The sequence below is a fragment of the Argopecten irradians genome, chromosome 7, assembly GCF_041381155.1.
Source record: "Argopecten irradians isolate NY chromosome 7, Ai_NY, whole genome shotgun sequence".
Taxonomy (NCBI): domain Eukaryota; kingdom Metazoa; phylum Mollusca; class Bivalvia; order Pectinida; family Pectinidae; genus Argopecten; species Argopecten irradians.
Genome location: NC_091140.1, coordinates 4550201 through 4563476, shown reverse-complemented (window position 1 = coordinate 4563476; position 13276 = coordinate 4550201). Strand labels below are relative to the sequence as shown.

At 34.1% G+C, this 13276-nt stretch overlaps 1 protein-coding gene across 2 annotated transcripts in view; it reads right to left on the bottom strand.

The window, feature by feature from the left end:
• LOC138327331 (gem-associated protein 5-like) overlaps positions 1 to 13276 on the bottom strand; it is a 252249-nt gene that overhangs the window by 199356 nt on the left and 39617 nt on the right. For both annotated transcript variants that reach the window (XM_069273348.1, XM_069273349.1), the window contains exon 16: positions 7334 to 7531. In XM_069273348.1, the coding sequence (XP_069129449.1) occupies positions 7334 to 7531 (198 nt within the window). The remainder of the gene's footprint in view (positions 1 to 7333; positions 7532 to 13276) is intronic.

The window sequence follows — 13276 nt, the reverse complement described above, 5'->3', positions numbered from 1 at the left end:
TACCCTTTGACCATGTTAACAAATGATGTTAGAAAGATTATACCCTTCAAAGATAATGACCAACAAGTGATGTTAGAAAGTTTGTACCCAGGTTCAAAGATCATGACCTACAAGTGATGTTAGAAAGTTTGTACCCAGGTTCAAAGATCATGACCTACAAGTGATGTTAGAAAGTTTGTACCCAGGTTCAAAGATCATGACAAACAAGAGATGTTAGAAAGTTTGTACCCAGGTTCAAAGATCATGACCAACAAGCAATCTTAGAAAGTTTGTACCCAGGTTCAAAGATCATGACAAACAAGTGATGTTTGAAAGTTTGTACCCAGGTTCAAAGATCATGATCAACAAGCAATCTTAGAAAGTTTGTACCCAGGTTCAAAGATCATGACCTACAAGTGATGTTAGAAGGTTTGTACCCAGGTTCAAAGATCAAGACCTACAAGTGATGTTAGAAAGTTTGTACCCTTTAAAGATCATGACCAACAAGTGATGTTAGAAAGTTTGTACCCTTTGACCATGTTAACAAATGATGTAAGAAAGATTATACCCTTCAAAGATAATGACCAACAAGTGATGTTAGAAAGTTTGTACCCTTCGAAGATCATGACCAACAAGTGATGTTAGAAAGTTTGTACCCTTCAAAGATCATGACCAACAAGTGATGTTAGAAAGTTTGTACCCTTTGACCATGTTAACAAATGATGTTAGAAAGATTATACCCTTCAAAGATAATGACCAACAAGTGATGTTAGAAAGTTTGTACCCAGGTTCAAAGATCATGACCAACAAGCGATGTTAGAAAGTTTGTACCCTTCAAAGATCATGACCAACAAGTGATGTTAGAAAGTTTGTACCCTTCAAAGATCATGACCAACAAGTGATGTTAGAAAGTTTATACCCTTCGAAGATCATGACCAACAAGTGATGTTTGAAAGTTTGTACCCAGGTTCAAAGATCATGATCAACAAGCAGTCTTAGAAAGTTTGTACCCAGGTTCAAAGATCATGACCTACAAGTGATGTTAGAAGGTTTGTACCCAGGTTCAAAGATCATGACCTACAAGTGATGTTAGAAAGTTTGTATCCTTCGAAGATCATGACCAACAAGTGATGTTAGAAAGTTTGTACCCAGGTTCAAAGATCATGACCAACAAGCGATGTTAGAAAGTTTGTACCCTTCAAAGATCATGACCTACAAGTGATGCTAGAAAGTTTGTACCCTTCAAAGATCATGACCAACAAGTGATGTTAGAAAGTTTGTATCCTTCGAAGATAATGACCAACAAGTGATGTTAGAAAGTTTGTACCCTTCGAAGATCATGACCAACAAGTGATGTTAGAAAGTTTGTACCCTTCGAAGATCATGACCTACAAGTGATGTTAGAAAGTCATTATGTAAAACAGAGTATGGACAGACATAACAGATGTCTAGACAGATTTTCATAAATATTCACCATTTTTGTTTGTTTTGTCATTTGTACACTCAAGCCAGAATGGTCAATAATAGCTGTTTTTTCTTTACTATACTTTTGGAAAAGAAATATGATGTCTTATAACATCAGTGTATGGTGTAGAGAAAACCATTCATTACTACATAGTCCCCCTTCAGCCAATCTGGATCCATTTATTAGAACAGGGCTTATGATCTACAGCTCAGATTTCAGCCTTACTGTTCACAGAAAATAGAAAAAGAGAAAATATCATAACAAGTCTCCTTTTTTTAGGACAATGAGAGTAAGGACAAGAAAGGCAATGTTTTTTGTTAATCATCAGTGGTAGTCTCTGGAATCTAATAAACATTTCTTAAGGATATCATCTTAGAAGAAATATTCCCTTGATAAGGACAAGTTGGAACGAATATCTCAAGAGGCCATATAGCTAATACACAGTTGTAAATTGAATATATAGGAGAAAGACAAAACACTACATATTGGTAGGCCCACGTTGATTACAGTGATTTCATTAGAGACTGGGGTAGAGTGATATTTTGACCAGTTGTAGGTTCCACCACACTAACAGATATATAGCTGGTCTATTCTTTATCTACTTAGAGATAAAAGCTACTAGAACATTGCTGTCCATTATACCTAATAGGACCTCGATATGGACATGACATGGCATAGATCTGCCAACTCAGCAGTTTGTAGGTGACCTCGAAATTCACAGGAAGTTCTCATCTACCAGCACTTGTGTTCCTCAGCTTTACTATAGCTGGACAGGTTAGAAATCTAGATTTTAGCCATTAGTCTCCTAGAAAACCAGGAAGTTATAATTGGAATCGGCAGCAGACAGAAGACAATACACAGGACGTGTGCTGTGTGTTTATTGTATAGTAGTGATTAACAGATTACAGGACATTGCTAACCAGGAAAGGCAGACTCAAACACTCCATGGCAAATCATCTGTTAGGAAATCGTCCTAACATTTCACCATCTGACCTACTGCCCTAGTCAAACCAAACCAGACAGCCTACCAATTAACTTTATCACCTATGGCGATAACCTATGGAATAGTCAAGTAATACTAATGGATAGAAGTATTTTCCATTTATATTCCCAATATGGTCACTTCTGATAAGGATTTTCAAAATATGGTGCATTTTCATGATTGCAATTAATTAACTTAATGCATACTTAAAATTTTAGGATAGAATGTCATGTCTGAAAACAACTAGGCCTATTGGACTCTAGAAGATTTAAATTCATCCTACCTAACTCTATCTGTGACCTGCAGTGAGGATCAAGGGCATTAACTTGAATAAACCTGTTTTAAGTCATCTTCGCCCCATATGTACTATAGGCTCTAGAGCAAGTCCTACTGAGAATATAGTTTTGGTATTTAGTGGCACACCTCACAATATTGTAAGGTTTTATCTCTGTATTATAGAACTCTGTTAATGGAAATGTCCTACAAAACTATAAAACTAACATCTTCAAAAGACAGAAAAAGCAACATCAACCAGTAATAATACTTAAGTACAGGAAGCCAAGTAAAACTGATTACAAAATTGATACACACAGAGTAAATTCGGTTAAAAACCAATTACTGATGAGTGAAACCAATATTCTGAACAAATCAAGTACACGAAGGTCACTGACCTGATCGCTGTATTCAATATTTTTAAATGTATCATCTCTTTTATCAAAATTTCTTTTTGCCATTTAAAATCATCAAAAGGTAGTCAGCCATTAATGATTTGCAAATATATAAGATATGAAATTTTGAATATTTGAATAAAATGAAAAAAATATGATACTTTATAGATAACATGTCCTCATTAATTACCCATCAAAAACAGGTTAGTATCAAAAACTGCTTTGTCAAAACACATAAATCAATGATTGTTCGTGTTAGAAATTGTTCATCTTTCAGAAATAATCATTGAGGATTCTATTGATAAGGTCAACAATTATTGTTGTAGATATTTCCATATAGATTAGAAACGATATTATTGATAGTTTGGACACAAATAAAGTTTGTAATTGGTTAGTTGAGATACTAAGTACACATGCACTAAGGAACCTATATTTGGTACACTAATACTTTGGATGTTAACTCTTGACGTCGGTCAGTGATTTTACAAAGTTGACTTTTTAATCTATGAAGAGTATTTGCTTCCATCAAACCTGTGAACAAGGATTTTTTTTAAATTTTAGTCATTCTAACCCTGTTTGGTCCCGCCCCTCTGATCCCCAAGGGGGACAGCGAGGACCGATTTGGATATGAATGTTAAACTGCTATATCTTAGGCTAATAACTCTAATCAAGTTTAAATCATTTCCTTTGAAAATTGAGCAAAGACCTTTCAATGGCCATCTCATACTAATAATTCTAACAACATTTGACTTATTTCCTATTACAAATGACCAAATAATGCTCAAAAATGTGTTTTCCCTATATAAACTAGTCAAACCTCGATGTATCAAAGTTCAAGGGACCGTCAGAAAAACTTCGAAACATCGAGACTTCGAATTATTCGTGGTTGAAATTAGACCAATGGTTTTTTTTTACCATGACCAACTGTGGTAGTTGTGTACATGTCGTCTCCGTTCCGTAAACTTTATAATCATTGTATTTACCACAAGCAAAACAAAATAAAAACGAAGTATGTCATTAATCACATGTATTGCTATTGTTAGCAATACATACGTATATTATAAACAAGACTTACGTGTACTAGGCCTAACCCATGTACATGTGTTCGTTTGGTGACTATTTAAGCGATGGTTAATATTGCGGAATGAATATAAAAACAAAACATGTTGTAAAAACGAAACTAAAAAGGAGGAACCAAAAGCGCTACAACACCTACAAAATACCTCGATTTAGAATGATCGATTTGCTCCAGTATTTATGCCAAAATTTTGCAATGTAATAGTTTTGAGTATGAATTACTCATAATGTGGCTTGCTATTTACCGTTCCGTAAATTCTACAAACCGCTACCAATGGCGGCGGCGAACATCAAAAACAATTTACTGTATCTGTGCCGTACTAACGATGTAATAATGCAGCTTGTAAAAACAAAGCACCGGGTATTGGCCTGATCAGTGATATTAATTACCTTGATGATATCAAGCAAGCAACACAAGCTGTCATAATCCCTTTTGTCCGGCGAAGGGCCGTCGCGAGACAGCTAGGTGTGACAGCATGCCGCAGGGTATCAGCGAACACCTGATCTGTACAGGTAAATTTTTATTCGAATCATCGAGTGTCAGTTACCTATGATTCTATAACAAATGGTCCATGAAAAAAGTTTGATACATAGAGAACTCGATTCATAAAACTTTGATTCATACATGGGTTAGTTAGTAATGTTATATAGTGAAGAAATTAGGGACCAGACAAAAAGTTCGATACAGCGAGAAATTCGAATCATCGGAGTTCGAATCATCGAGGTTTGACTGTATAGTCAACTTTACCCCCTCCCCAGGGTGAAACTAGAGTCTCCAGGGTCATATAACTCACAATTTTGATTGGTCTGATGCCTTAGAAGGTTTGTGCAAAATTTCATTGAAATTGCAGTTTTGAGACTTCGTCTTAGGTGACCTAATAAACTTTTATCTCCTTCAACCCAAAAATGTTCCAATTGCAGTCAAAACTGTCTGTAACAACCTGATCAAATAGACAAAGGAAAGAATGGTCTTTTTAGCCAATACACAGGGCAAATTATGTTGAAACTGACCATTTGGCCCAATGAGAGTTTATAAAGCAGGTGGTCTGTATTCAGAGGTGGTCACAAGCCCAATTAATACCATGATGTTTAGTCAAAGATCGTGGTGGCTGAGTGGTTAACATGTCCTGACAGGTTACTGCAGGTCTTCACTTTTGCTTGAATCTCATGTGGGAAAGTAGCCAGGTAACTGACTGCCTATAGCCTATATTGATTGGGTCACGTGATATTTTACGGAAATTGTGAGTTTCCCGTGAATTTCTTTGTATTGTTTCTGTTTGTAAATATTGTGGGGAACATTTATTATTTATTCTTTTTTATTTTTTTTTCTTCAAAAATTCACAGTTGGTCTCCCTATCATCTTCCCTGGCTTTAGTCAACATTTTATGCAGAGACAAAGTGGTAATTTTCTTGTAAATGTTTGTAATTACAAAAGAACTGAAAAGTTGTGTATATTGTGCCTTTAATGTAATTTTGGTACATGTTTGGTATAGAGTATCATAAATGTACTGTCCACATAGTCAGGTAATATCTTCAACGCTGTGCTCGAAAATGGCAATAAATTTACCCTAAACTAAAAACTAAATAAAAATCGGTCAGGATCTGACAGCTGCAAAAAATATTGGTCAAACACAATTACCCAAATAAATTTATTAATCTTTATAAATACAGTGTATTAAGTTCATCAAATTAATCACTGTCCACACCTATTTAACTGTATCCTTTCTGTTTACCACTGAAAAGTCAGCCAAGGACGGACAACAAATATCTTTTATCATTACGTCTCAAACACCACACCAAAAACTTGTGTAGTTAACAAAGTGTCATTAATTCTTCATCAACTACCTATCATAATCGAATCTTTCCTCTTAACACATAAATCAATGATTTGTATATGTATTAAAATTGCTTTTTTTCTTTCATTGATAAACATTAAAACTTCAACAATGTCAATATAAAATTCACATTTTCCTATAGATCAAGTTAACGTTAATAACTTTAGTGATAGGTAGGACACAATGACTGGAGTTAAATGCCATCCTTAGTATATCAGCACTGATGTATTAACATGTGACAATGACAGGTCAGCCACCCCATAATAGTCTCAGAAACACTTCTTTTAAGAAAACTAAATATTTTTTCTTTAGCTGATAATTACTAAATCAGAATATTACACCAATTGATCATGAGTTACATCAGCACTCGATCAGGACCCCGAGTACTGCTATCATTTTTAAATACACATGCATTCAGGAATCATATTACACTAAAATTAGGATACATTCGGTACACTTGTACTAAGAAATATATTTCATTTTTTTTTTTCATGTACATTATAGCACTCAGAATCCTTCAATAAATTATGAATCTTTCAGTTTTGCTTACCTTATGCATATGTAATACTTATCTGAGTCTCTTGATTTTTAAAAGGTTGTTGAATTATGATTTGAACTTATTTGAAACCTGTGACCTAAGTTATGGTCAAGATCATATGTTCTAATAAAGAGAAGCTTTATATTCATCACAGTATGTGAGGTGCCACTTATGATTTCTGACTACTGAGTATTTGTCAGTGAAATGTTGTAGTATCCCTGTAACATGAAATGAAAGTCAAGGCCATTCAGTTGAGCAAACTGATCAGTAGACTTGATGTAAGTTTATCATTGTAATTTAGGGCTCATGATTTCTTTAGATCATACTGTTAAGAGAGGAATAGTTACTGGGTGAAGATAATTGGTTGGACTTTGAGACAGACAAGTGTTTAACATGATAAACTCACACACCATATAAGGCAATAATGCAAGGAGCACCATTTAAGGCAATAATGCAACGAGCAAAACAGCCTGCCCAGAATTGAAGTGCCATGCATGTTAAATACAGACAAAACATTATTCCTTTCTACTTTTTCAGACTTACTGTACAGTGGTTTAACTTCATGGGTGAACATTTTTTCAGTTTGGTAAACGGATCTTATTTGCAGGTGTAAAATTTCGCGCTTCATCATATATGAACTGCAACAAGTTTGAGACTTTGTTGTTGTTAGAAAATTTCATGGAGTATTAAATTCAGCAAAGATTGATCTGACCGCGAATATAGCGAAATTAAATCCCCCGCGAACAACAGCAACTACACAGTATATTAACATAAAACTACAATACAAACCTGATGTCTTAGCTCTGTCAGAATCGGGTCGCGCTTCCTTCTCCCTGACCTCGTGACCTGTGCCCAAGGTTACCTCCCTAATGTCAGTAAGAATGGTACTGTTGGTGACTTGAGTTACCGTGGAAATGGGAGTGTCAGTACTGGAGGGAATCCCCTGAGTGTTGTTAGCCTCACCTGACGTGTCATCCTTCTGTATGTCTGTAAACAGATATAGGAGTGTAATAGGGTGGGTGTGGGAATCTGTTGGATTACTGCCTTACCATCATAAATGTTAGGGAATAGTCAATTTCTACACGAGCATGTCACAAAGTCGTAACACAAACTAACACACACAAACATATCTACTTAGATAGTTGTTTTAAAGAACTGAAATACATAAACATTTTACTTGGACAGAACTCAGATGACTTGGTAAATTCCAGTAACTGTTCCTGTTACACAAACATTCACATTATCTGTGACAATAGATCAGTTGGTACAGGAACTGTTTCACATATAAAAATATAGACTAATTTACTATTGATTCAAAAAAATATCCCATCCTTTTAACTCAGAAATAGATTGAGGAACAGTTTCGTGTATAACGTAAACTTATTTCTCTATTGATTTAACAACACACCCTATTCAATGAAATCAGAAATAAATTTTCACCAACATGTCTTCATAATATGAAGCCAACAAACGGAGGAAATATCCTGACAGATATATGAGAGGAAGAGGGAGATGAAGTCAAGAACAAAGACATATTGATTACTAATATGACAGCTGATACAGATAAAAGTTTTGGAGTTTTTCTGAGCTGGCCTTGGTTAGATTCTGTCTCTGTCATATCCTTGGCCAAACTCACAAACAAGTCCCAGTTTTTACTATTTAGTATATGCCTGATCAATATCTCACCAAGAAGCCTTGTGTGTAGAACTTTAGGGCTTCCTTATGTCACTGACTGCTTCTATGTACATCAACTTGTAACAGATACTGAATTGAACTCAATATATCATAGTAAATTTACTGAAATTCACAATTTTGGTAAAGAATGAAATGCAAAGAAATACCTATAACCTATGAAGATTGTACTTTAAGCTTAGTTCCTACCTTATTTAAAGAACAAATATCCAATGATGACTTTAACTTGTTGCATGGACCTTTTTTTGACCATTACAATCAGTCTCTTGAGGTCAGACATGGCCAAAATGTACATAAAATCAAATTGCTACTACATGCCAATTTCTGAGAGACAGAGTAATTGAACAATTTGGCAGAAAGATCCTTTTAGACCATATAAACTTTTCACCAATCCTATGAATCCTCTAAAGATAAATTCAGTTTTGTTAAATGGCCTTGAAACTCTCCATCTATGCGAAATATTAAGAACATTGATATTTCAGTAAATCATTTTTATCATGTCCCTGAGCACCAGATATATAAATCTGAATTTTCATGCGTAAGTTTATTAAACAAAATTTTAGCTAAACAAAATATGCCCTCACATAAACCCTTAGATAAACAAAATTTTCCTTCACATCGTTCTATAGCACAAAATTAATCTGCCCTTCCAAAAGCTTACATCATAGCATGCACCTATAAGACACTTTATCCAAGTTACCAAAATACAGTTAACAGATCAGATCCTGCCTAATTCCTTTTATCATTTTTAAAAATTTGGTCATTTTTTCATTAACATATTTTTTTTAAAGGAATTTCACTATTTATAATTAAAAGGCCTTTTTTCTTATAATTGAAACATTTTCTTGGCAATTTATTTTTGTGAATTTGAATTCTAAAATAAATCAAAATCCAATCACAAATATATAGAAATTAGTTGGTTTAGAGTAATCGGTACCATGTCAGGATCATTTTATGCAAGTTTTAGCTAAATCACACTTGTAGAACTTGAGAAGATGTTCAAAATATGTTTTCAAGATGGCGGCTGTGGTGGCCATCTTGGATTTGGGATCGACTTGAAAAATAACAACACTTTGTTGGGACCATGTCAGGCCAAAAAAAAAGAGTCTGTTTAGGGTTACATTGACAAAAAAAATAGGGTCGATAGAGTCGGAGGATTTTTTTTTTCAGTGTCTTTCACTCTAAAACAATGGTGGAACTGAGTCTGAGATCGAAATCCAGACTTTAAATTTTTTTTCCTGAAAAGTGGGAAAAAAAATTAGGGTCGGGGGTAAAATATTAGGGAAAAATTAGATATATGATTTTTTTTGTCCTTAGGATCATTTAATGCAAATTTCAGCCAAATTTTGCACTGGTAGCAAATGTGAAAAGTTTACGCACAATGGATGCATATGGCGCATGGCACATGGCGGACAACAACAGATGAAACATAATGAGTATAGGTAATCCTGACCCCTCGGGTCAGATGATCTAAAATAACACAGGTGATTTTTATACACAGGTGGTCGGTAAGGCATGTACTCTGAATATGATTTTATTTGAACAGGTGAAATATGTGAACAGATGTTATACTACTGGAAGGGAGTCTTACAATAACACAGAAAAACATCACAAACACCAAATAGTTTAAATATAGAGTTAGGGCCACCAAATAGTTTAAATATAGAGTTAGGGCCACCAAATAGTTTAAATATAGAGTTAGGGCCACCAAATAGTTTAAATATAGAGTTAGAGAGCCACCAAATAGTTTAAATATAGAGTTAGGGCCACCAAATAGTTTAAATATAGAGTTAGGGTCACCAAATAGTTTAAATATAGAGTTAGGGTCACCAAATAGTTTAAATATAGAGTTAGGGCTACCAAATAGTTTAAATATAGAGTTAGGGTCACCAAATAGTTTAAATATAGAGTTAGGGCCACCAAATAGTTTAAATATAGAGTTAGGGCCACCAAATAGTTTAAATATAGAGTTAGGGCCACCAAATAGTTTAAATATAGAGTTAGGGTCACCAAATAGTTTAAATATAGAGTTAGGGTCACCAAATAGTTTAAATATAGAGTTAGGGCTACCAAATAGTTTAAATATAGAGTTAGGGTCACCAAATAGTTTAAATATAGAGTTAGGGTCACCAAATAGTTTAAATATAGAGTTAGGGTCACCAAATAGTTTAAATATAGAGTTAGGGCTACCAAATAGTTTAAATATAGAGTTAGGGTCACCAAATAGTTTAAATATAGAGTTAGGGCTACCAAATAGTTTAAATATAGAGTTAGAGCAACCAAATAGTTAAAATATAGAGTTAGGGCCACAAATAGTTTAAATATAGAGTTAGGGCCACCAAATAGTTTAAATATAGAGTTAGGGCCACAAATAGTTTACATATAGAGTTAGGGCCACCAAATAGTTTAAATATAGAGTTAGGGCCACCAAATAGTTTAAATATAGAGTTAGGGCCACCAAATAGTTTAAATATAGAGTTAGGGCCACCAAATAGTTTAAATATAGAGTTAGGGCCACCAAATAGTTTAAATATAGAGTTAGGGCCACCAAATAGTTTAAATATAGAGTTAGGGCCACCAAATAGTTTAAATATAGAGTTAGGGCCACCAAATAGTTTAAATATAGAGTTAGGGCCACCAAATAGTTTAAATATAGAGTTAGGGCCACCAAATAGTTTAAATATAGAGTTAGGGCTACCAAATAGTTTAAATATAGAGTTAGGGTCACCAAACAGTTTAAATATAGAGTTAGGGCCACAAAATAGTTTAAATATAGAGTTAGGGCCACCAAATAGTTTAAATATAGAGTTAGGGCCACCAAATAGTTTAAATATAGAGTTAGGGCCACCAAATAGTTTAAATATAGAGTTAGAGCCACCAAATAGTTTACATATAGAGTTAGGGCCACCAAATAGTTTAAATATAGAGTTAGGGCCACCAAATAGTTTAAATATAGAGTTAGGGCCACCAAATAGTTTAAATATAGAGTTAGGGCCACCAAATAGTTTAAATATAGAGTTAGAGCCACCAAATAGTTTACATATAGAGTAATTAAGGGCCACCAAATAGTTTAAATATAGAGTTAGGGCCACCAAATAGTTTAAATATAGAGTTAGAGCCACCAAATAGTTTACATATAGAGTTAGGGCCACCAAATAGTTTAAATATAGAGTTGGGGCCACCAAATAGTTTAAATATAGAGTTAGGGCCACCAAATAGTTTACATATAGAGTTAGGGCTACCAAATAGTTTAAATATAGAGTTAGGGCCACCAAATAGTTTAAATATAGAGTTAAGGCCACCAAATAGTTTAAATATAGAGTTAGGGCCACCAAATAGTTTAAATATAAAGTAAAGGCCACCAAAAAACTTAAATATAGAGTTAGGGCCACAAATAGTTTGAATATAGAGTAAGAGCCACCAAATAGTTTACATATAGAGTTAGGGCCACCAAATAGTTTAAATATAAAGTAAAGGCCACCAAAAAGTTTAAATATAGAGTTAGGGCCACCAAATAGTTTGAATATAGAGTTAGAGCCACCAAATAGTTTAAATATAGAGTTAGAGCCACCAAATAGTTTAAATATAGAGTTAGGGCCACCAAAAAGTTTAAATATAGAGTTAGGGCCACCAAATAGTTTGAATATAGAGTTAGAGCCACCAAATAGTGTAATATAGAGTTAGAGCCACCAAATAGTTTAAATATAGAGTTAGGGCCATCAAATAGTTTAAATATAGAGTTAGAGCCACCAAATAGTGTAATATAGAGTTTGGGCCACCAAATAGTTTGAATATAGAGTTAGAGCCACCAAATAGTGTAATATAGAGTTAGGGCCACCAAATAGTTTAAATATAGAGTTAGGGCCACCAAATAGTTTAAATATAAAGTAAGGGCCACCAAAAAGTTTAAATATAGAGTTAGGGCCACCAAATAGTTTGAATATAGAGTTAGAGCCACCAAATAGTGTAATATAGAGTTAGGGCCACCAAATAGTTTAAATATAGAGTTAGGGCCATCAAATAGTTTAAATATAGAGTTAGAGCCACCAAATAGTGTAATATAGAGTTTGGGCCACCAAATAGTTTGAATATAGAGTTAGAGCCACCAAATAGTGTAATATAGAGTTAGGGCCACCAAATAGTTTAAATATAGAGTTAGGGCCACCAAATAGTTTAAATATAAAGTAAGGGCCACCAAAAAGTTTAAATATAGAGTTAGGGCCACCAAATAGTTTGAATATAGAGTTAGAGCCACCAAATAGTGTAATATAGAGTTAGGGCCACCAAATAGTTTAAATATAGAGTTAGGGCCACCAAATAGTTTAAATATAAAGTAAGGGCCACCAAAAAGTTTAAATATAGAGTTAGGGCCACCAAATAGTTTGAATATAGAGTTAGAGCCACCAAATAGTGTAATATAGAGTTAGGGCCACCAAATAGTTTAAATATAGAGTTAGGGCCACCAAATAGTTTAAATATAAAGTAAGGGCCACCAAAAAGTTTAAATATAGAGTTAGGGCCACCAAATAGTTTAAATATAGAGTTAGGGCCACCAAATAGTTTAAATATAGAGTTAGAGCCACCAAATAGTTTAAATATAAAGTAAAGGCCACCAAATAGTATAATATAGAGTTAGGGCCACCAAATAGTTTAAATATAGAGTTAGGGCCACCAAATAGTTTAAATATAAAGTAAAGGCCACCAAATAGTTTAAATATAGAGTTAGGGCCACCAAATAGTTTAAATATAGAGTTAGGGCCACCAAATAGTTTAAATATAGAGTTAGGGCCACCAAATAGTTTAAATATAGAGTTAGGGCCACAAATAGTTTAATGCCACCAAATAGTTGAAATATAGAGTTAGGGCTACCAAATAGTTTAAATATAGAGTTGGGGCCACCAAATAGTTTAAATATAGAGTTAGGGCCACCAAATAGTTTAAATATAGAGTTAGGGCCACCAAATAGTTTAAATATAGAGTTAGAGCCACCAAATAGTTTAAATATAGAGTTAGAGCCACCAAATAGTTTAAATATAGAGT